This window comes from Perognathus longimembris, chromosome 2, assembly GCF_023159225.1.
Source record: "Perognathus longimembris pacificus isolate PPM17 chromosome 2, ASM2315922v1, whole genome shotgun sequence".
In the NCBI taxonomy this organism is placed as follows: domain Eukaryota; kingdom Metazoa; phylum Chordata; class Mammalia; order Rodentia; family Heteromyidae; genus Perognathus; species Perognathus longimembris.
Window position 1 is genome coordinate 145,589,480 of NC_063162.1, and position 24,904 is coordinate 145,614,383.

At 44.2% G+C, this 24,904-nt stretch overlaps 1 protein-coding gene across 4 annotated transcripts; it reads right to left on the reverse strand.

Annotated features, from left to right (window-relative positions):
• Positions 1–895: 895 nt before the first annotated feature.
• On the reverse strand, positions 896–24,524 carry Trpv5 (transient receptor potential cation channel subfamily V member 5). Of its 4 annotated transcripts, none has more exons than XM_048340382.1 (15): positions 24,230–24,519; positions 22,400–22,497; positions 22,121–22,243; positions 21,451–21,588; positions 21,060–21,158; positions 20,755–20,927; positions 20,192–20,338; positions 17,718–17,930; positions 7,320–7,406; positions 7,124–7,200; positions 6,688–6,853; positions 6,429–6,495; positions 3,762–4,030; positions 1,947–2,053; positions 896–1,312 (listed from the first exon to the last, which is right to left on the reverse strand). In XM_048340382.1, exons 1-15 carry the CDS (start codon positions 24,337–24,339, stop codon positions 1,018–1,020), a joined length of 2,169 nt encoding a protein of 722 aa, XP_048196339.1. In that variant the 5' UTR covers positions 24,340–24,519; the 3' UTR covers positions 896–1,017. The 4 variants fall into 4 exon arrangements, 3 of the variants coding, with proteins under 3 accessions (XP_048196339.1, XP_048196342.1, XP_048196340.1); XR_007210141.1 differs by lacking the exon at positions 896–1,312 and adding an exon at positions 1,347–1,808 and having other exon boundaries at positions 1,839–2,053; positions 24,230–24,521; XM_048340385.1 differs by lacking the exon at positions 17,718–17,930 and having other exon boundaries at positions 24,230–24,524.
• Between the last annotated feature and the right edge of the window lie 380 nt (positions 24,525–24,904).

Here is a 24,904-nt window from a genome sequence, read left to right on the forward strand (position 1 = left end):
CTCTTACAGGGGCAGAAAAAAAGGAAGGACCATAATGTCTATATCATACTGGCTCTCCCTAGTGGAACTAGATGGAACCCAATGGAACAGTCTTCATAGAAAACTACTTTCTGGTGCCTACATGGAGCAGAACAGCTAATCCTGATATTAATCTAGTCTCCCCACCCTGTGTCTTCAGTTGCTGGCTACAACTTTTCTCCCAACATATGAGACCTCCAGGAACCCATACAACATGTGCAATAATGGATGGCTATTGACTGTCTCCAGAAATGCTGGTGTGAAGGTTTTTTTTTTCTTATTTATTGTCAAAGTGATGTACAGAGAGGTTACAGTTTCATACGTTAGGCCTTGGGTACAATTCTTGTACTGTTTGTTACCTCCTCCCTCATTCCCCCCTCCCCCCTCCCCTTTTTCCTCTCCCACCATGAGTTGTTCAGTTGGTTTATACCAAATGGTTTTGTAAGTATTGCTTTTGGAGTTATTTATCTTTTTATCCTTTGTCTCTTGATTTTTATATGCCCTTTCACCTCTGTGGTACATATACACAATGGAATGTTATGCCTCTATCAGAAAGAATGGCATTGCCCCATTCGTAAGGAAATGGAAGGACTTGGAAAAAATATATACTAAGTGAAGTGAGCCAAACCCAAAGAAACATGGACTCTATGGTCTCCCTCATAGGGAATAATTAGCACAGATTTAGGCTAGTCACAGCAGAGGATCACAAGAGCCTAATAGCTATGCCCCTATGAACGCATAAGATGATGCTAAGTGAAATGAACTCCATGTCATGGAAGTGACTGTTATATCACTGTTATAATTACTTTCAACATGCCATGTGAAACCGTAGCTTCTATTGTTGATGCTCCTCTTGTATCCCCTTCCTGGTGTGAAGGGTTAAATGGCATCCTTTTGAAACTCTTCTATCTACACCAACCCAGGATTCATTAATGAGCATGGGAGTTAGATGCTGGAATATGCAGACATCTCCCTTTCTACCCCTACCCAGGCTCCTCATCAGAAATGATAGATCTCCTCTTCACCCCCCTCACCGAGGTCCAGCCCAATATTCAAGTGTCCCAGGGTGTTCCGACGAAGGATCTCCCAACCCCGATGGCTGCTGCTTTGGGATGTGGTCCTGGACAGGGAGGGTGTTGGGAAGATCAGAGAGGACCTCGCTAGAGTCTCACTCTCAGCTATAGAGGGCCGTTTCTCAGACAGCTGCTCCTGTCCATCCTCTTTGTCAGAGCATTTGAAAGCTTCCACATAGCGAAGCACCCGAAAAGGATTCTGGTCTTGGTGGTTCTCAACTCTGTTGAGGAGAAAGCAGAAGGAATTCCGTTGAGCCAAGGAGAGATCAGGCCTTTGAGAGAAGCAGAGGTGAGAAAGGAGGAAATAGGATTACAAGGATAGATAGCAGAGGAGAGGACCAGGATTGAAGCAGGAAGAGCATCTAGGATCAAGGGAGGAGAAGGGGGTGGAGGAGAGGCTCAACTAGGAAGCCAAGGAAAGAGGGTGAGTAATTGGATTTGGAGGGCTGAAAGACATGGGTGTGGCACTGATTTAGGGGAAAGTGAAAGAGAAAACAGTCACTTCAGAAGTCACAACTTCAGAAGATGCAACTCAGGAAACACCTTAGAGGAGAGAGGGAGAGCCAGGTCAAGAGATGAGGACAGAATATCAAGAAGGAAGTGAGATTCAAGAGCAGAGTAAAATGGAAATGAGGGACAAGTAGAAAACACTAAAGCAAGTTGGGTAACCCATGCTCACCCGAGCAAGATCACAACACAACCATCACTGCCCCGAGACTCTTTTTAACCCCTCCATTTCAGTTCCACCTCTTTCTGCATGACAGACTCCCACAGTCTCATCACATCATCGCCTGATGGCTCTTGCTCCTGTGGTGCACACAAGTCCTCGGGTCACACATACACACTGGCACTCACCTCAAGAACCAGCGGTCTCCCAGGCCATAGTCACACCCACAGATGCCCGATCGAGGCCACAGGAAGCGAGGCATCTTCCTTTCCAGCATCACTGTGGTGGCCACAACCTGGAAGGATCCAAGAGTCTCAAAAAGTCTCAGAGAGAGACACGAGGTTCAGACAGGCAACGAGCTCACAAGAATACAATAGGAATCGAGAGCAACCTATGCAGTGGGGACCCTGGAGACCACTTTTTATCCACCTCCAGCCTGTGTCAGGAGGACCCATTCTTCCTCTCTTTCTCTCTCTCTCTCTCTCTCTCTCACACACACACACACACACACACACACACACACACACGACAGACTCTTTTATGTTTTGAGGAACCATTGATGCCTGTGTGAGCATTCCAACTCATGGACTTATGAATGAATCATTAAGAACTAATTTCATTTCCTTTTTCACAGGGAAGCCACAGACCAATGATTTTGATTTAAATAAAATGATTAAATAGAATCTGTATGATCTCAGGGATGAAATGATGCTGTTCCAGTTCAAGGAGTTCACAGAAAATTAAGCATCCATATCTTAAGATGAAAAAGGATGATTAATAAATAGCTGCATACTTGGCAGGGAACTTTCTAGTAGCAGGCCGCCTGTTCTGTCCTTTGCCCAGCCCTCATTAACACAGAAATTAAACTTATCAAACAAACCTGTGACACAAGACTGGGAGGGAAACACGATAGACACAGTGACAAAGGCAATATAGAATAATCTTATGAAACTAGAAGGCTGTTCTTAAGTCAGTAACGCAAACTTGAGGTGCTATGTTTACATCTAAAGAGCTCAGTGAAGGCTAAGTCATGTGCTGGTTGATCATCAGCTTAGAAAGAGCCAAGTATTTGCTCTAAGACTTGATTCTATTTTTAAATGTGATTGATAGTAGTGTTATGCCCAAAGCAAGGGAAGGCATGACCTCTCTTTGTATCTCATAGCTCCCCATCATCAAAGACCATTCGAGTTTCAAAAGGATCATGGTCTTGTTAGCACAAGAACAGAGTGTGCACTGAGGAGGTCAGGAGTCCTCACGAGTGGAAAGAGCTAGCCATTTTTAAATGGTGGGTCATGTCCTTCCATTCTCCCTGTCATTGATTCCTACTTCTCTCAGCTTCTTAGCTGCATCAGATTCATTCCAATTGAGGACTTCCTGTCATTCTGTGCTTTCCTCTCAGATTTCTATTCTTTGCCTCAAAATGGACATTCTTTTTTTTTTTTTTTTTTTTTTTGGCCACCATCCAGCCTCCCTTTTTGTTTGACCCAGAAGGTCACTCCTTCACCATTTTCAACCCATTGGTTAGAGCAGGCTGGGCTGCACAACGTCCTGGTTGGTTAGGGGATTCCCCCAAAGAGACAGAAGAGAGCAGGCCTCACCTCCACTACCATGCCTTCCAGCACTATCCGGCCCCCAGCGTTACCTTAAATTCACAGTTAGAGTCCTCAGTTGCATCCTTCTTAATACTCATCACTTCTCTGTGGCACTTCTCCTTCCGTAACTTCGCAGCCTTCTGTGAGGTGGTTTATTGTGTATTTCGAACTAGCCTGTAGTGTTTGTGCCTCAGCTCTTAAACACATCTCAGCATATAGGAGGCTCTTAAGAAAAACTATTGTGACGTGTTACTTGTATCTTCGACCTTATTCCACTTCCATGCACATCGGGTTTATCTACACCTCACAGAGGGAGACCGCTCCACCGGCTCGTTCTATGACTTTCATATCCCACGTTGACTTTCCTCTCCGTGGTCGGCCACCTAGCAGAGCTAACCCTGAGAATCTCACCTGGGCTCTCCAGAGCTCGTCCCTCTCCTGGGCCACGCGCCAGTGAGTGTCACCCATCATGGCGATGAAGAGGTTGAGCATGAGCAGGGTGGCGATGATGGCGAAGGCGGAGTAAGCGATGCTGTACATGAAGGGCAGATCCACGCTGTAGTTGGCGGGGGCGTCGACGATGGTGAGGAACAGCTCGAAGGTGCTGAACAGTGCCGTGGGATAGTTCGAGAATTCCCCCAGATTGTCTGGGTCTTCTGTCTGGAAAATGATATAGAATGCTGCTCCGCCCAGCAAGAAGATATACGGAAATAAATTGAATTATCACAGTAAGCATAGGCTGGTTAAAATGAGTTCTATTTCTGTATATACATGAATATAGATATACATATGCACATATACCTATATTTGTGTATATACATATATATGCCTACACTTGCACAGATACATACAATCGCACACATATAAATATAGTTACGTGTACAGCTGGCTGTCTCTAAGGTATCCTATGACTACCCACATTAATTATGCTGTGTAATGATAATACTCAAGCATTTATCAAGATCATTATTTGTGTATGTGAATAATAAGTTACCTAACAGGTTCTTACCTTGTAGAAAACTAAATATTTGAAAGATAAGTTGTTCAAAGAATGCATGGAATCTTCAGCAATTTGAAACAACGGAGCACGTGATATGGCTGAAAGTAGAGCCACCTTTAAAAAAAATAGTCTTGATGGCTTCATGATAAGCACTCATCACTTTGAGGTTCCCTAGGTGAACTTGGCCAATCTTAACAAAGCCATTCCTGTTCAGTATGGAGTCTACTGGGTGGTGGTAGTTGAGTATCCTGGATCTTATAATAGCATGGACCCATTAAGTTGGCTTCTGTGTGTATGGAGTACTAAAACATCAACCAGCAGAATCCAAGAGCAGAAATAGGATATAGTACAAACAATTGCCTCCTTATTTTAGGGGAAAAAAACAACACAAGTTCATGGCCAATAAGAGTCAGGGCGTCTACAGGAAACGATTCCATTATCATTACACTATTTTGGGGGAGGGAGCAGGCTAACATTGAGGCTAGAACTCAGGGCCTCTAGATCTCCCTTAACCTTTTCACTCAAGGCTGGCATTCTACCACTTGAGCCACAGTTCCACTTCTGGAATTTGCTGGTGGACTGGAGGTAAAAGTTTCTAGGATTTGTCTGTCGAGGCTTTGAATCTTAATCCCCCCACCCACCATGGGGCCTGAACACAACCTGGCACCATCCCTGAGCTCTTTTGGCTCAAGGCTAGTGCTCTACCACTTGGAGCCACAGCTTCACTTCTGTTTTCCTGATGGTTAATTGGCAAGATGAATCTCACCGACTTTCTTGCCTGGGCTGGCTTTGAACTGTAATACTCAGATCTTAGCCTCCTTGGTAGCTAGAATTACAGATGTGAGCCTCCAGCAATCAGCAATTGCCCTATTTGGTAATATGTAGATGGAGTAGGGAAAAAAAAAAGAGGAGAAACACACAAGAGTTCCATTCCACCAGAAAGCCTGCCAGCTTTACCTTTCCATACTTTATGTCTTATTGTACTTAAAAAAAAAAAATCTATTGTCATGAAGGAAACACTCCTGAACAGAGAAACGTCTGGAGACAATCAATGGTAGAGTTATGTGAAGAGGCTTGGTATTTTAGAGTTCAGGGTATCTTCAAAATGCTTCTCTAATTGAGTTAAAGCCCTATGTCTTCTTCAGACCTGGGCTTTTCTTTCCCCAGCTGTCAGAACTCCCGACTCTTCATTCATGGTTTCCTCTGCTCTTTCTCCCTGTCTGGCGCTCTCTGACTATGTTGCAACTGAGTTCCTATGTGTTCCATTCTCTCAGACCCTCTTGCCATCTTCTCTTTTGGTTTGCTCTGTCATGCTTCAGACTTTTCAACCTATTCATCTATATCCCTTTTTAAAAATATCTTCACTTTTGCCCCAACTTTAAATGACCACATATAGAATGAGAGTACATTTTATGAATACGTGACATCTCTTCATCTGAACTATAAACACAGGAGAGTTAAACATTGCATTGTCTCTGTTGGGCCTTGTGGTTTTTGTTGTTGCTGATGTTGTTGTTTGTTCTGAGGACTGAATTCAGGGCCTGGGTGCTTTCCCTTAGCTTTTTTGCTCAAGGAAGGCACTCTACCACTTGAGCCACAGCTCTACTTCTGATTTTTTGATGGTTAATTGGAGTCTCATAGACTTTTCTTCCCAGGCTAGCTTTGAACCTCAATCATCAGATCTCAGCCTCTTGATTAGCTAGAATTACAGGCATGAGCCACTGGTGCCCAGCTTTATGTGTTTTTGTTGTTGTTTTAAGGAAAGACTTTCCATTGTTTCCTATTTAATGTCTCCTTCTTTCTCCAAAGGCCTTTATCCAGCCTTTTTTTAAAGGTCTTGAAGGAAAGTTAGTCAACATAAAGGCTACTGATCCAGAACCCATAGGCTTATCTTTTAGACCAACTTGAGTGATTAGTCCTGAACGTATAGATGACGGTGTGATTTTACACTCAATTTTCATCAGGAGACAACAAAGATAATGAAATATAGTATAGATGAGAACTGAGATCAGGAGTAAAGGCAAATATTCTTGTTGACATTCCACATCAAATGACCAAGAAAAAGAAATCCTTCTTACCAGAGGCAAATCCCAGAATGACCATAGCCATCAACCAGCAGAAACGCATCAAGTCTCCAAATATCATCTAGCAGAGACAGAAGAGAAAGGAGGCCGGGATGTTTCTTTCTCCATTGGCTCTGAGGCCCTATTACTGACATATCAGAAGGCCTCAATGGTTCCACCTGCTCCACTCAGAGCAGCCATTTCTCTTTGTACCTGCCCGCATCTTTGTCTGCCAAAGTCCTGTGGCTGAGCCAGAGAGATCCAGAGCACTGACCTTCTGGATCATGATGGTGAAGGGACCCAGCATCTGAATTCCTCGAGTGAAGTACATAACACTGCACCAGCCCAACACCAGGGCCAAGGATATGGGTACCACTTCCCCATCCACATTAGTGAGCCTCATCACCATGGTCACCAGCACAAGGGAGGCAAAAGTGATGCTGTGGAGGGAGCAGGAAGCAGAGAGTGAGATGTGCACTGGGAATACGTTAGGTCCCCTCTAATACGGTGGTGAGTCGGATGGTACCAGATGTTAAGCTCTGCTGTTAGGACTAAACCTAACACCAAACACCATACATATAGATATAGATAAAACACCACTTGAAGAAAAATCCTTGGACTGAGGGTCACCTGCCATTTAGATCTCAGAGAATGAACTGGACACCTGGACTAACTCGGACAAGTGAAGGCAAGGGATGAAAAATACTCACATAATGACATGAAATGGACCCCCAAGGACTGTCTGTCCAAAATATCGCGAGGCTCCGACTCTGAAAATGTCTGGGATCTGGAGAGAGGGCAGTGAAAACAACAACAACAACAGTATGAGTTTAAGGGTTTTGTTTTTCTTCCTAGGGACTTCAGATGAATGGTCTTAACCTAGGGCTCCCCCTCCCTGCTCCTCACCTCTAGGAGCAGGATAATCACAGCCCCAATGATGGTCACCAGCTCCCCCACCAGCCGGATGTTATCCTGGTAAGTCACATAGGCCTCCTGGGGAGGGAAGTTCAGGACAAGAAATGCTTTCTGGTGTGTGGAGCTTCAAATCTTTTTGGACAAGTATGTATAGCCACTAAGGTCTATCGAAAATGAAGAAGATTTCTCTTGTCACCATCACTTCACGATAGTGGCTAACTGTGGCTATAGTGGGACTATAGTGTGGCTAACTGTGACCAGGATGTGAGTTAATGTGTTCAAGATTATATGCTAATGACTGTAGTGACTATGTTAGTAATATCTTAGCAGTAGCACATCTCATATGTGTTGTGAGGACTAATTCATGATGTGTGAACTGATCAGGTGAGGACAAATTGGAAAGCACTAAGAAGACCCAAATCAATGTGATGGTACACAGATGTGGTCCCAGGATTGGGGAGCATGTGGTAAGATAACCACAAATTCAAGATAGCCAGAGCTATATAGTGACTTTCAGGCCAGCTTGAGACAAGACTTTGTCAATAAAACAAAACAAAAATAAGTGCCAAATGAACAAACAGATTGTTTCACACAGGGGAGAAAGTCCAGCTTTACCAATCTCACTGGGTCTCACACTCACTGGAAGACACTGTAAATGTATCTCAGAATTCATGTTCCACTACAGGCCAGGAACCTACTAGCTCCAATGAGATCTTGAACCAGTCATGGAAGAATCTCTGTACTTGAGGAATGCCATTTATAAAATGGAGACTCCAATGCTTACCTCCCAGACTTATTGCAAAACTTAGATTAGATGATATATTTGGGTAGACTTCATGAAGAGCCATTCATACATTCCTTGTAGTTTTGTTATGATTGGCAATGTTGAATAGTGACCCTGCCTATCCTAAGCAGAGATGTAGAAGGAAACATCCTTTTGTACGTGGGTGGGAATGTGAAGTAAATTCCCTTCGCATCCATGCCCTATCTGTTCTTGTACAAACTTTCTGAATTTCTTCTTAAAATTTTATACCGTGGTTGCATATGTTGGGAAACTGCTACCAAGCTTTTCTTGGTACAGAGGAGCTTGCTACAAGCTTTTCTGGTCCAGATACCAGGAGTACTGTGAAGATGAGACCACCCTTTGAGGCCCGAGAGGGGATGATACCATTTGTGGAAGAAAGAGAACAAAGCAAAAAGTGAAACCTTCAGTAACAGAGAAATTAGGGACAACGTGGGCTGCCAAACTCTCTAGCCCCAGATGCTTCCTCTGCACTAGCTGCTTTTAACTTACTCAGCAGATTCCTGCACACAGAAGTTGAGGCATTCTTTGTACAAATAACAGGTAAGTGAAAAATCCCGAAGCTGTGTGAGCTTTGGTCTGTGCTCTTTCTAGGATCTCATTGCCCTGGACTGTCCTCGGGGGTTTTGTTCCTGATATAGGGTTTTGTTTACTTCTTTAATTTTAAACTGTTCTTTCTTGAAAGAAAAAAACCAAAGGTGTGTAAAAGTTTCCATAAACATCACAATACTGAGGTTATTTTAAAACATTGGCTCTTGATTTCAGGGGAATTTTAGACTAAATTTTAGTTAGACTGGTTAGACTAGATCCTTTTTGTATAGTTAAGAAAACAGCAGTGTGTTAACAACAGAAAGGGGCTTTGTAGGTCAATGCTTTTATTTTTCATGTCTCTTAATGTGATAACCTTTGATTAACTACCCTGGCACTTTTAGAAATAAATCTTAAACCGAAATAATGACATTTTCCCTTCAAGTTTTTAGGGTTTATTTTTTTTTTCCTTTTGGGAATTGTATTCAAGATTTTCTGTCTCGATTGAAAGGCTGACTCATAGCTCTCTAGATTTATCATCCTCATAGTAAGGTTTGGCTATTAATCAAGGTTATATTCAGCAAAGTTAATTATCGCAGGTACTGATCCTGAAGTCCTTTGTATTTAGTCTCCCAATTCCCTGACTCTCCCTCAACTCACAGAACTTCTGCCTTAAAACAAACATGTGGAGCCACTACTTTCCCCTTTCCAACCTACTGCCCCTCCATGTATCTGACCTTCTTTCTGAAAGGCAAACATCACTGGGCTATTTCTCTGTTTCAACGCAGTTCCCGGCTGCTCAGTGCTTTGGGGATTAAAAATGCAGGCAAGGTGGCACTGAACAATGTCTTCTAAATCCTTCCAGCATAGAAATTCACTAGATAATGCCTAAATTTGATTAACAAATGAAGATGGAAGCGGTCTACATAGGGGTGCATTCGGTCTGCATAGGGGTGACAAGCAGAATAAAGACCCAACAAGAAATAAAAATTGGCTATTCCCAGGCGATGGGATGTGGGTGAGGCCCATGGACAGTTTAGGATGTGGTTGCACTTCATCAGCTCTGTCATTTGATTTTAAAATCACTAGCATGTATCCATTTATTCAGATGCCCTCACAGTGAGATTACAATTACAATAACAATACAAATGGGATGCACAAAATTCTCCCTGCTCTGACCTGTGCCTGGTAGCTATAGTCATACCAAGATACTGGGGTCCTTGGTTGTTGGGTCAAGCCCTTAAAGAGAACGTGCTCCTTTTTTAGAACACCTCTGCCACCATCTCAGCCTGGCCTAGTCTTTCACTGATGTCAAGGCTCAGGCCAAGCCAACATTCCTCTACCGTTTTGGTTCCCCTCCTCTCAGTTCCAGTTCAAGTTTTCCTTTTGGAGGCACCTGGTACCACTGTGTTTCCAACCCTCACCCAGGATGGAAAGATCTGGAAACCCCATGTCTCATCAGGAGTCTTACAGCTTCCTGAGACCAGAGACATCTCACTCCAACTTTTTATCCGTGGTGTATAATGTAGTGATGGCACTCAATTAGTAAGAAAGGAAAGAAAGGAAGGAGAGTTAGAGGAGGGAGATTGAAGGTTTGGCTTCATTTTACCTTACAGAAGTGAGGTAGAGAAGAACTTACAATACGGAAACGGGGAAACCCATTTGGAGACAAAATGAGGAAAAAGTTGTCAAGTAAACCTTTTCTGACACTGCCAGATCTCAAGGTCAAAGTCACTTCAGCATGCCTGGCTATGCACTAAGAAATACTCACCCCCAGACATACCTTTAAAGACAAATGTCTTCCGACAATGACTGAAACTTTTTATATATCACCGTGTAGACTGGAATTTTAGCACTTGTGAATAACCAACCCCCCAGCACAGGTTAGCCATTTGTGTCTCACTGGAAGTTATCTTAATGAGCTTTCTATCACCCACAAGCTGACTGAAGCCTTTGTTTTGAAGGAAATGCCCAGAGTAGGGCACAGCAGAGCCTAGGTCATTCATGGATTGAAAGAGCCAGTGTGCCCCAAACAGAGAAGAGTAGGGAAGTGTAGGCTGCCTCTGATAGGAAGTGGGAGGGCAACAAGGTTCAGTTGTTAACTTCCATATAGACCTTCCTTTTTCTCTCCCAGCCCACAGACTAGAAAAGGAATGAAGCTAAGAGAAAGGGCCCTGCTGCACTTGATGAAGAGTTACTCTAATTCTCTCATCTGGGAAGGGGCTCCTAAATATCTCTGAGCATCAGAGTCAACTGACAAATCTTTGCCCAATACATTGGGCCAATTTGCTGTTTGTTTTTCTAATAAAAAAAAAGTAAGTTCTGTTGATGTTTCTGATATGTACCCTAAGGCAAGAACACCTAGACCATAAAGAGAGAAGAGCTTAAGAAAAGTTAAATCATGTTATTTGCAGGAAAGTAGATGCAATTGTAGGAGATTATACTGAGCAAGACAAGAGACACTCACACAACAAAATACCATATGTTTTCACTATATGTGGAAGGTAGATGGAAAAGGCATACAAATCCATAGACAGGAACATGTATATACGTAATATATACATAGCTGTGTATGTGGATAAACACAGAACAGTAATCTAACTAAGGGCCTACTTAGGAGGAGATGAGAAGAGGAAAGAGGAAAAGACAAATAGAAGGTGAATAATTTTAAAATACATGTTAAAAGAGAATATGATTTGGCTGAAATAGATTGTTTACAACTATGAATATAAAACAGGAAAACCAGTTGAAATTGTTTTGGGAAAAGGGAAAAAGGAAAAGGAAGGAAATGAGAGTGATAGATGGCATGAGACTAGAATATATTACAAACATGTATGGAAATGTAACAATAAAATCTCCTGGGTCAATAATGTAAATAATAAAAATGGTAAAAAAAAAAAAAAAGTATTATGGCTATTTGAAGTAGATTCAACTATATAATACTTTTATAATTTAAATTTTAATAAAAGTTACTATGTCAGGTTTATGTTATATCCTAGTCTGCTTTTTCTCAGAGACTCTCAGGAAATTCCCAGTCTTTAGAAAAAAATCATTAACAGTGGCAACTCCTTTGTGAGCTGTCATTTGAAAAGTTATAGCCCCTCCTTTTTAATTTTCCTTTTTGTATTTTAATTTGTCTGTTGTACATAGTCCAGTCAAGCCTGTAACTCAATCTTCCCCCAGCCTCCCAAGTACTCTAGTTACCTCTCTATTTTTTAATTATATTTTTATTATCTTTAAGAAGTTGTATAAAGGAGTTATCATTAAACAAATCAGTTTATGAGTACAATGCATCTTGATCAATATCACCCTTTCCATCATTCTCCCCCATCCCTGTTAAACCAACCCTTCCCCTAATTTTTCCTTATTTCATATATGTGCATTGAATACGGATGCATTCTTCTCTATTCTTTTTACAAGATTAAGATCCATCCCTTTGCCTAACATTCTGAATTCTAAAGAGAAATCACACCTAAATGGTTAAATTGTTAACTGCCAAATAACCTTTCTTTAAATTTGCAGAACTGGAACATCTTCTGATCTTCAGATTACACTGTAATATGTAACATCTCTGTTTATTCGTCAGTTCCATGCATCAGCTGTCTCAAAGTGTGAGAATTTTCACAAGGTTTACCTTGAAAAAATGTAATATATCTTTTTAGATAATGACAAGAACTAGCTCCAGGAGGTCAAAGTCCTTGGTGATGTGCTAGCCAAATAACAAAGAAGGAACCACATGCTCTGAATTATGAAGACTCCAGGACACAGTGTTCCTGCTCAATGCCTCGTGTATCTCATGTACTTCATGTACCTGAGTTTCTCAAGATGAGACTTAGAAGATGATAGATGAGACCTTCATCTTCTCTGAATGCTGACCCTTGAATGAAACTGAAACATGTTTGGGAAATGGGCAAGAGGGGTCACAGAAACGGAGGGAGGAAGGGTGAGCAAATGTAGTCATTATATTCAATGTAAATTATGTCAAAGATGAACTATTAACTTGAGTGTAGGAATAGGAGGGGGGGGTGAATTAAGGAAAAGATGACATTGTCCAAGGAACATTATACTCGTAACCTGACTTATGGCATTGTAACCTCCTTGGTTACGACGAGTTTACAAAGGAGAAGGAGGAGAAAAAAAAAAAAGGACAAGTAAAAACACAGACTGACTTTCTTTCTACCAACTCACATCTCCTGCGTATTAGATTTCAACTGATAACCAACTGGACATGGGCCCAGTTACAATTTCCCATTCCCACAGAAGTAATGACTTACTTTATATGCAATAGGGGCTTACAACATAAAAGTAATGCTGTTGATTACCAAAGCAGGAGGATTCACAGTAGCTCATTAGCTGAAATGGGAAACATTCTGTGTCTGCTCTCATTCCCATTTATCCTAGGGCCCCTTCAACCTAATGGATTAAATTAGGTATGGCTAAATAAAAATGGACCCTGACTAGCTCAAATCCTGGAGACATAAGTTTCAAATGCAATGGGTCCCCAAAGAGAAAAGATAAGGGTCCAGTGCACCATTTTAAAAAGCGAAATGGTCTATTTTGCTATTTAGAGGTCAAGCTTCTAAGATGAAGGGTGCTTGTTCCCTAACCCCAGTACCATCCTTCTTAGCTGAATGTCTTTGTTAAAAAGTGCTTACTCTCCTTGATCTCAGATCTGCCATTGTTTCCACAGGGACAATTTCATTTCCTAAAGTATCCATGAAGATGAAATGATAGAATGTTTTGCCCTTCAAAGTGTGGTTGACAAAAATCACAACATGCAGCATCTTAGGTCCTACCTCAGCCTTCCTGCCAGAACCTTCAGTCTCACAAGTTCTCAAAAATGCCCATCAAAGCAAGTGAAAAAGATGTAACAGGAGTGGCCAGTGGGCTGAATCTCTTTGTCTCTCATTTGCTGTGCTTGTTCTATAGAGAGTTAATCAAGACCCCACAACAAAATGTACCTAGAGTTGAAAATCAGTTGGGCTTTCAAATAGCTGTGGCGCCTGGGGTGGCCTAGAATCGAGGAGGGATAGTGATTTGCAGACAGATCCAGCCCAGTGGAGCAGGTCCATAGGGAACTCCATGTCACTCCTACCACTGTCCTCCCCTCCACTCTCGACATCCAGTCCATTACACAGGAGTGCTGATTTTTGCTTTTCTAAGTGTCCTGATTCCGGCTCCTTCTCTCCATTTACCTATGACATCCCTCTGCCACTTGTCCATTATCTCTGGCTTGTTAAATTATAATAGCTACCCAGTTGGTCTGTCCCTATCTTCCATACTCCACTCAAATCTGTTCTGCATTCCATAGTTATAGCTTTAAAATAGTTTAAAACACACAATATATTAAGAATCTAAATTCAAGAAAAAATTATACATGAACTATCTCCTATTCCACAAGCTATTTGCATACTAACACCCATGATGCATAGTCTTCTTTTGAATCTGATCAAATCTTTCCCCTGTTCAAAGTACTTCCGAGCCTTCCCTTACTGTAGGGAAAAAGAGTAATATCTTTTATATGGTCTGCAATGTCCTGTGTGATTCGGCAAGAGTATATTCTGGAAAACCTCACCTAGCAGTGCCAAGCCCCATTTCCCATGTTCTAGCATCTCTCCTTTGATTGCCTAGACTTTGAGGATGATTCTCCTATCTCTGGACCTTTGTGTAAGAATTCCCTCTGCCTATAACCCACTTTTGATCCACAGCTCACCGTGATTTCATTTCAGAGTCCTGGATTGTTCAAAAGCCTTCTCTGGCCTCCTGGGGAACCAGGCCTTAATAATACCCTCTCTTGCTCTTCTTTTCTTACCATGGGGGGGGGGAAAAAACCCAATAAGCTGTTTTTAATGAAATAGCTATGTATATGCCCACTTGATCAATATAAATCAGATGCCTATAATAGGCAAAGCACTAGATTGTATTTTGCATAAGCCATGGCTATTGAATTTTGAACACTGAGAAAATTGTTCAGCAGTATTTGTTTAATGAATGAATTAGTAAAACAGTTCTAGGGGAGGAAGTCACAAAGGAAAGCTTGAAGGATTATTTTCTAAGAGACAAAAGGATTTGTGCTGAAGGGTAAAAATCAATGCCCTTATAGCCAAACAGTGTACTAGGAGTCTAAATGACCTGAGTGGTGGAATTTAGATTCAATAACTGGAGTTGAATAAATCTCAAAGAAAGAATCTGCTAGTTCTCAGCTCTAGCTGAATGTCAGTTACTAAAAGAGCACCTTAAAAACACCAAGGCCTCCACTTCAGATATTCCGATTTATTAAAAGTTCCAGCATAGGTACTGTTCTCTCTCTCTCTCTCCCTCTCTCTCCCTCCCTCTCTCCCTCCCTCTCTCCCTCCCTCCCTCCCTCTGTCTCCCTCCCTCTCTCTCCCTTCCTCTCTCTCTCTCCCTTCCTTCCCTCTCTTCCTTCTTCTTTTATTCCTCTCTTTCTCCTTTTTTCCCTTCTTCTTTCCTATCTTTTCCTGCTTCCCAGGTTTCTAGCCTGATATCATGTTAAAAACACAGATCTAGCAGGATTTGTTCAGGGAGGATTTGTTTGAGGTCAAACAACCATTTAATTTCAAAATCAGGACTAAAATCTAAGACGCCTGACTCCCAGACTTTGAACCTCTCAGTGACCTGGAAATAGAACTAAAGGAAGAGTACATGTTGATCTCAACTAGACCAAGCAGAAATTGAATGAAAGAGGAAATTAATTCCAATTAATAGAGTTCTTGGGAAAACCTGAAAGAAGCATAACTTTTTTATGTCTGAACAAAGAAGCATCTTGGAGTCATTTAGTCATTCCCAGAACTGGATAAAGATTAACTAATTCAATGCTTCCATAGGTTAGCTTTTGTGTAGTTTATATTGCCTCACACAAATACAGATCCTTGTTTTCCTTAATTCCAAATGTTCTAGTATACTGCTGCTGGACTGCTCTCATAAAATCCAAGAAGTTAAACTAGAATGGATCTTCATGGTCCTGCAGTCCTGTGATTTCTGCAGTTCATAATAGATTCACCTAAAAAATTCTAGAGTGCCCAAGAGCCCTAGACTTACAGACTTATTCATATAATAAGCTATTGGAGTATTCATTCATTTAAGAAAAGACTCCACACACTAACTTGTGGACAAATGCATTTATCAATGCATTGTATTTGTTCACTTTTGTATTGCTAAGACTTTTAAAGTAATTTAAAGACTTTTTAAGTAATTTAAGACTTTCAAGTAATTTTCCCTACTAGCTACCAAACTTGGTACAGTGGGAAAGCAAAATGGTCAAATCACAGTGATAAGTTTGGGAACCCTCATTCCAGTACAAACTGACTTACTTCTAAGAAACACAGATATTCCAGAAACTTGGGGGCAAGTTCAGGGATTAATGCCAAAGAAGAAGGACGTTTCCTTCGTGTTCTGTGCTTTAATCCCCTTACTTCTGAAGTCTTAACTCTCTTACTGTTACCCACCATGAACAGATCATTTAAAAGCCAACCGTCTTCTCTTTGGGCCAAAGTGACTTTTATCTAAACAAAACAAAACAGTAGAAATGCCAAGGAAGAAAGAAGGAAAAACGAAGTATGGATGGAGACACTTAGATACTTATCCTTGTCCTAAGGCATGTAGAAGGATCTTTAGACCATCTGGACCAAAGGAACATGTTTGCATATAATTCTTTCTGCCACCAAAAGAAAGAGACAATACACAGGACATAGGGATAACTAACTGTCTCACCTAACTGTTAGGGCAGAACAGTATCTACACTGTGAACATGTAAAAAGACCACTTAAGTGTGAGAGAAAGGGTTGGAAAGAATGCCTCTGAGGAAACAGGTAGAAATATGGTGGGGAGAAAATGATAGAAATTGAATGTCATTACTTAGCTTGGGGTTCTTTGCTCTGTTCTTTCTCTGCATTACATACTACTCTCCAGTCTAATGTACCTCAAGGTATTTGCTTCTTGACTGCAGGAATTTAATCTTCTCTTTTTGCCCCCAAACTATACCTTTCCCTTGCCTATTATGAGTTATTCCTACAGCTTATAGGTCCCACATATGGGAAAAATTCTTCACTCACTCTTCCTTGCTTGTGAAAATTTTTCCTTGTGCTTTTCTTTCTTCCCGTTATGCCGACATCGTCTTGGTGGACTATTTTTAGTTGAACAAGACAAAATTTTTACAAGTTCATAAACCAAGCTCACAAACATACCTAAAATGGTTGAATGTGTGTGTGTGTGTGTGTGTGTGTGTGTGTGTGTGTGTGTTCCAAAGTACTCATTAGAGTCTAGTCATTTTGTGACAAAGAAGGGTTTGCTATCTCTGGAAGCAGAGTTTTACACCTACCGTACACCTCTAACTGGCCTTATTTCTCACTCCCATTATCTAAAGGATCCCATCGAACGGCAGAACCATAGCAGCAAGAAGAGCTCTGAGATGATTTACTCCCACCTACCACCCACTCTGGCATCCTGTGGCACAAGCTTCGACAAGTGCTCACACAGCTGAGCCATTATTGCCTTATGCACTTTTACTGACAGTACACAAAGGAAAATGCAGGCCAGAGAGCTATCTGTCTTTCCCTAACAGACTGAACAGAAACCCAGAGATGGAACTAGAACACTATTTTTCTCTTTTTGAACAACAGTGTTTCCCTTGAATATCCTACTACATGAGCTAGTCTTCTTTGGGAATTATAAGAAATTCACATAGCTACAATGTTATAAATGCAAAGTACTCTTTTTCAAAATTTTTTTGGAGGTGAGACAATCACAGCTTCCTGAATAAAAACTCTTTTGCTCATTAGACTCCACCACTGGGCCTCATCCCGCCTGGTGGCTAGGGACCTACAACATCTGGAGTGGGAGAGACCTTTTCTGGATAGCATTGGTCTGGTTTCCAGAACAACCACCCCATACTACTAGTCCCTTTTCCCTTTGAAGAAGAATCACCTGCAGATGAGGGAGGAGGTAACAAACAGTACAAGAAATGTACCCAAGGCCTAACATATGAAACTGTAACCTCTCTGTACATCACTTTGACAATAAATAGAGGAGAAAAAAATCACCTGCAGGAGCTTCTGTTGGAGGATGGTGTTATCCCGAGAACTTGTGCGGTTGCCATCTCGGAACTTGAGGGGGCGGTAGACACAGCAAGTGGTGAAGCAGATCATGTACAGGATGTACAAGGTGCCCAGTACACAGAAGTAGGGCCGCCCGTATTTCTTCCACTTTAGGCTCACCAGCTCCTTCACTGGAGTCTGTTCTAGGATTTGGCGAGCCTGCAGTGGGAGAGAGTGTTGCATGGGGTGAATGACATATTAAGGAGCATTGCTTTCCTCCAGTATGGTCCAAGGGAAAAGGCAGTCAACCACCACTGCCATCATTTATTCAGTTACTCACGCATTTCTTGGGCAGACATCTCGTCATCATTTACCATATACTAACCTTTGTGTTTGTATCACAGAGAAACTATTTCAGAACTCAGCACAAGGTACATGCATCATGAAGGTCTTAACAGACGAAATAGTACAGAGTTAGGAAAGATTAGTTGGCAGGGTAGGAAGGTATAAGAAGTTACTGCCCATGTGTAGTTCAAATGTGGTTGGGAATATGAGAGAAATTATTGGGATTGGAGGATACAAATTACAATGGGAAATGAAAGCCAAATCATTGTGTACCATAGATGCCAATGTAAGGAAGTGATTTTTTTTTCTGGATGTGATGGAAAACAATTGGGAAATTGAAGCTGAGACATAATCCAATGTGTTCTAAGAGAACTGTTAGACTGAAAAAAAAATCACTACAGCAAGGAATACAATGTGGGCAAAGAGCTAAGTAGGTGGTTTGGGGCTCTGCCATAAGTAGATACAGCAAGAGGTTAAGATACACATGAAAAAGCATGATAGATGGGATGAGGCATCTAGAAATTAGAAAAAGATAGTTGTAAAGCACAGCTGAAGAGATTAACTATTAGCAGAAAGAAATAGCTTTCGCAATGAAGGTTGCGGAGAGGTAAGTGGTAATGAGCAACTTTCAGATATTCCTGATAGTTCAGGAAAGGAAGCTGAGGTCGTCCCAGCCAGGAAGACTCATTTTGCCATAAAATAGAAGCCTGGCTACTCCGCCCAAACTAAGGTTGGAGACAGCAAAGGGGAAGCAAAAGGAGGCAGGTAGGCAGTGGTGTGAAGAGGAAAAGAGCTGACACCAGATGTGCGGAGAATGTCGAGAACTACCTGAGGGCATTGACCAAGGAGGCTTGCTCACAAAATCTGCAGAGAAAGGATGCTTGACATCTGAAAAAATCTGGCCAAAGCTCATCTGTGCCCAGATTATCTCTAAGGAGGAATAGACAAACTGGCTGGTCAGCTCCTCTTCTCACTAGTATTAACAATTCTCTATGCTTTATGGATCTGTAAGCATTCTTAGGGAACGGTCATGTAGATAAGAATCAACAAAAACTGTATTTTACCAGTGCCTTGGACGATTCTGAGATCTGGAAGCGTTTTCTGTTTTTCACTTCTCTCCTTCTTTCCTTCCTTCTTTCTTTCTTTCCTTCTTTCCTTCCTTCCTTCCTTCCTTCCTCGCTTCCTTCCTTCCTTTCTTCCTTTCCCTTCCCTCTCCTTCCCTTCCCTTCCTTTCCTTCCTTTTTCCCCTTTCCTTCCTCATTCCTTCTTTTCTTTTTTCTTTCTTTCTTCTCATTTTTTTCTGTCTTCTTTTATTTTTTAAATTTTATTTTATGTTTGAGAGAGAGGCTGTGCAGCTATGTCTGGACTCAAACGTCCACCCCTTTGACTCCGCCTCCAGAGTGCTGAGATTACAGGCCAAGCCAGCACTTTCTCTTTTGTTTACCCCGCCCCCCTATGGTCCTCAACAAAATTCTCTCACCTCCTATTATACAGGCCAGTGTGCTCCCCTTGTACATAGTAATGGATCCGTGTCATGGAACTGCTGCACTCTACTGCAATTATTAAGGACAGGGACTAGAAAGTGAGGAGGCTGACTGACAAGAAATGTATTGTATTCACTAATGTATTCATAATTTTTTGTGTAGCATCTGAGACAACGCAGCATGCTAAAGAAGGAAGGAGGGCTGGGGATATGGCCTAGTGGCAAGAGTGCCTGCCTCATATACATGAGGCCCTGGGTTCGATTCCCCAGCACCACATATACAGAAAATGGCCAGAAGTGGCGCTGTGGCTCAAGTGACAGAGTGCTAGCCTTGAGCAAAAAAAGAAGCCAGGGACAGTGCTCAGGCCCTGAGCCCAAGCCCCAGGACTGGCAAAAAAAAAAAAAGAAGGAAGGAAGAAGGATAAGACAGAGGGACAGAGAAAGGCAGAGTTGAGCAAAGGAAAAGAGGAGAGTGGTGCAGGAGAAAGGTGTTGAATACTCTTTTCCCCACAAGCCTCAAGAAACCATTCTCTTCTCTACCTATTGCAAGCCAGAAGACATCTGAATCCTAAGGTCCCAGCATATGGACACGGTCTGAATTGAATACCAAGTCTCTCAGATGAGTCTCCCTGACCCTCATTGGCTTCAATACCTCGCGCTTCTTGGAGGAGACCACGAGCTCCAGAAACGACAACTCTTCTCCCCAAGAGTCGATCTCGGTGAGGTCATAGAGGGTGGAGGTGAGCGGCCCGTACGTCCACTGGATGTGCTTCCGCTTCTGCATCAGGTGTTGGAACATCTGAGAGGAAGTAGGGATGCACACGAGTCACAAGGGTAAGGACGGCCCCAGTCCAGGAGGACAGAGAGAAAAGACCACAGTCTAAATGATTACTTCTTTGGAGGGCAGAAGAACCCGTGTTTTCAGTGCCTTCTAGGTTTGTCCCTCCTGGAACTCTCGCTAGAGCCTGGGGAGGTGGGAAGAGCCAGAGGGCCATGGCTCTACACTGGGCATTGCAGACTGCTTCAGCATGGGCTGTGGGTTGCCTAAGCGGCTGGCATTTCAGTGAGATACATTGGGCAAGAAAAGGAACAGGCACAAGGAACAGCAGAGGAGTGAACCCCCCATCTGGGCTGGGAATGGGACCTAGGAGTCAAGGATGAGTGTTTGCATCTACTTCCTCCCAACAGGTGGGATGAGGATAGGGGTACCCTCACCACTGTGTTGCCCTCCACTCCGGCCAGCTTGAAGGGGGTGAGGCCCTGGTGGTTGGGCACCATTTCCAAGGACTGCAGGTGGTCCCCTCCATCATACGACAGCAGCAGGTTGTACATCTGACAGGCAAAGGTTTTGTTGGGCTGCAGGATGAGGATGTGAAGCACCGTGTTTCCTGGGGGAAGAAATGGGGAGACCGTGGCCTCAGGCCTAAAGTCTTACTCTTACCCTAAGTCAGCTGCCCCCTCCCCCCACACACACACTCACTCCTGCAGAACCCAGCACCCCACCTTCTCCCCACTCTTACCCAGGGAGTCCTGGGCCCGAATGTCAGCGCCATGCTCGATGAGCAGCCGGACGATCTCCTCACTGCCCACACAGGCAGCAAAGGACAGCGGGTGCTCTCCTGGGAACACAGAGGCAGCCGTGGCAGGGGTGGCAGGAGCACAGGACGGGGAGGACGTTCTGCCCGGGTGACTGCCTCCCCTTCCCACATCTCAGCGGGGTGAGCACCCTTGTCCAGAAGAACCAGAGGAGGGGGCGGTGCGGAGGCCTCTGGCCTTCAGTCCTGGAAGGCTCGCCCCTCCCAGGCTCCCACCGCGTGGAGCTAAGGGCCCAGCTCTCTTCTGCCTCCCCTGCCCAGCTCTCCACAGTTCTTGCCCCCCTCCCCTCCCTGCCAGCCTGGGCCTGGCTCTCACCATAGTAGATGAGGTTGTGGGGGCTGAGGTGGAAGGCAAAGCCCGTAGCTCTGGCACAGACGCTGGCCCCGCGGGCAAGCAGGGCGCGCACCAGGTTCACGTTCTGGTTCATGACGGCGATGTGCAGTGCAGTCTGACCTGGCCCAGAGACAGCCATGAGTCACCGGTCTGTTCTTTCCCCACTTCCTTAGGTACACAATACCCCCAGATCCCTGCCGAGCTCCCTGGCAGCTCCTCACAAGAACATTCCCGATAGGATCCACTGAGTAGCCAGAGATGGAGAGTTCTCAGTCCTTCTGACTGACCAGCCCACACAGCCTCACACTTTGTGACGGATTACAGAGTTACTTAGCATAACTGAGTACCTGGTATAACTTAGTATGTAGTATAACTAAGTACCCTGTGACACTAGGTGAGGAAGAGATCCAGGAAGATGCCCTCAAGGACCATGAAAGATCTAAAGAAAGTGTGAATGTGCTGATGGAATTCAAGAATGCTAACAAGCCAAGGCCAAGCCTCTCACATTTGTCCCAACTCAGAAAACAAATGGTTCTTCCTGACCTTCCTTCTCTTTCCCCTATCCTGGTGCATCCTACGTCTTGTTCCAGATGGTGCCTGGCCCTCCCATACCTGTTTTTGCCTTGAATATCAGACTGTGCGGTCCCCTCACCTACAAATGGCTCACACCCAATCGGTTCTGTGACGAGAGCTGGGGCCGTCTCTATCAGTGCCATGGCGGCCTCCAGGTTGTCATAGAGGGCAGCTACATGCAACGCCGTCTCCCCCAGGGCTCCTAGAGTGGGACACAACAAGGACTGTAAACACTCACCCGCAGAAGCTCTTCACTTCCAGAATCATCTCGAAGGCCCCTTTGCCAAAGACCTTCAAGTCCTGGGGTGTGGGACAGAGCCTTCTGTCCATACTTCTATCCGTTACGCTCTGATCTTACCTCTTTGTCGAAAGTCACACTTTTGGTCTACTAGAAGTCTCTTCAGGGCACACAAGTCATTTTCCTTGGCCGCTCGAAGCAGTGGGGACTCCCACATCCTGGGGGAGGATACACAATGGGGTGAGGACAGCCACAGAGAAGCCAGGAATAGAAGGAATGGGGACATTCTCTAAGACAGGCAGGACTTGGCCAAGTGTTACTCCTGAGCCGTCTGCTGGACTCAAGGAACTCGGGAAGACTGGAGCAAGAGTTTGTTCCAGGAAGCAGAACCCATATTAATTCTTTCCAAGCGGGACAAGTCCATGTGCGGCCTTTGGCTCAGCTTGGTCCCTAGAAGGGACATTTGGAGAGGAAGGGTGGCCTGGGGTTTTGAACACGCAGTCAGGTTGTCCCTGTGAAGATGTCCTTAGGTCTGGCTCAGTTCATCTAAGAGGAGTAAATGCATCAGGAACCTGGGAGGTGGAGCTTGGGGAGGAGGGAGTATTTCTGGATGATTCTGGATGTCAGGCCCGTGACACCTAGCACTGCACTGAGCTTGTCTTGGCAGGCTGAGATAGTCACCTTGCAGGACCTCTTGGAGTTAATCTTTGTTTCTGCCTCTGCCTGGATCTGAACTGAACATGAGATAAAGCTGAAGTCTCTCCGGTTAAACACCCTATTATTGGTTCCAAAGGCAAACACAGGGCCTAGAGGTTGAAGGCCCTGGGGGGAGAGCAGAGGAGATACACTGATTTCTGGTTCCCCAGAAATCACCACTGTCTCACCTTCTTCTCCTTCAATGGCCACGAGTGCCAAGGTGGGAAGCTTTCTGGTGGGAGCAGCAGCTTGTTTTTATACCATAGAATGCTCCCAAGAGAGTCACTCCCTCCTCTATCTCACCTGGGCTTTCAATCCCAGTGAGCTATGTGTTCCTGACCAGCCTAGAGTGGCCAGGACTGGAATCCAGAGCTCACTCTCGGTCCTAAGGTCACTGTGCAAAGCCTCGTCCCTCCCACTCCTTGGCTGCACTGCCTTTCTGCAAAGAGAAGGAGCAGAAGTCAGCTCTCTCAGCGACCACCCTCGTCTCACGCTCATGTCAAAGGTAGGCAGGTGAAAGGTCCAGCCACAGGGTGTGGACTGGAGGTTGGTGATAGGCCTTCTTGTTAGGGCTGGGAGAGTTCTTGCAAAGGCAAGACCCCTTTTTGCAATGGGTACGATGTTCAAGACAGAGACTGTAGCCCACAGAACCAAGTTCGAGGTTCTTTGGAGCCACAGAGTGGCCTGCATCAGACATGGCTTTCTGCTTCCTCCATCCCTGCTTGAGGAAGAGGTGAATCCCTGTCTCCTGCTCTCGAGCTGTTCTTCCTGGATCCCATTTAGCTATTGAATGAGCAACCTAGAGATAGGCCAGCTTCCCTGACCCAAAGGCCCCCAAGAGCAGACACAGACTTGTTCCCATGTTCTCAGGACCTAGTAGGTTCCACGTACAGTGTACTTAATAAATGGCAGGCTTGAACTCAGTCCTCTTCAATGTCACGTTCAGATCAAACCCCTTCCCCAGCAAGCCACGATCAAGTGACCCCTACTGTCCACCTTCATGGCATATTGTAGGTTCAGGCTTTAGCTGTTACTCTTCCTCTGTCCCACCCCTGGCTTTGCTGCCCATACTCAAGGTCTCTCTAGATGCCTCGTGCTACACCAATACTAAGAAGATCTGGCTGGGGTATCATAACGATGGGGGAAGGAGTTGGAGGAGCATATTTAAGAGCACTGAGTTCTGGGGTACTCTGTCAGGGGATTCAGTCTCCATTGGAAATCAGTGCTTGGGCCCCGGTACCCACTGAAACTTACCTCTTCTGTTGTAACATGTAGAGCTTGTCCAGATGCTGGTCCCAGTCTGGATCTCTAATCAACCAGCTAAGAAGTTTCTGGAGCTGAATCCAAGGCCCTTTTGCCCCCATGCCTTCTTAAAGCACTTGCAGATTGTGGGAATTTGATCGAAGAAGCAGGTCTCACTAGCAACAGCTAAAAGGACTCAGGGTCCCCCTGGGGTAAAGACCCAAGCCAGTATATCTCCTGTATCACCTGTGTGTGCTGTGTGTGTGGTTGTGTGTGTGAGTGTGCACATGTATACTGAAGGACTAGCCACCCTGCTGGGAAGGGGTGGAGCCCTTCACAGAGCTGAGCCTGGGGGCACACAGCCCAAGAGGAGGGAACTTCTGGGTTCTTGGCAATGGGCTGGGCAGCTGAGACCTGAGAGGCTGGGGGAGGGGCTGAGGGATTTGGAGAAGGACTAAGTATAGAGTCTTGAAATGAGGAAGAGGGTCTAACACTGCAGGATGCAGGAGGGCAGACTGTAAAGGCTTCGAGCTCAGGACGCAGGCAGATCCTGGGTTAATTCCAAGTTCTTTCCTTTGACAAGTACAGGTGAGTATTCTGGACCTCAGTCTCCTCCTCTACTGTGGGGATAGTAATCAATTGTCACTTGGAGGTGTTGATGAGGCACCATGTCACCAGAGCTCACCA

Excerpts from the sequence above, each read along its gene's own strand:
- Trpv5 (XM_048340382.1), bottom strand. The coding sequence starts at position 24,339 with ATGGGGGCAAAAGGGCCTTGGATTCAGCTCCAGAAACTTCTTAGCTGG. Across the intron at positions 6,854-7,123 it reads GGTCCATTTCATGTCATTAT|CATCACTTTTGCCTCCCTTG; the intron begins GTGAGTATTTTT and ends CTCCCTCCACAG. Across the intron at positions 1,313-1,946 it reads GGAGACCGCTGGTTCTTGAG|AGTTGAGAACCACCAAGACC; the intron begins GTGAGTGCCAGT and ends TCTCCTCAACAG.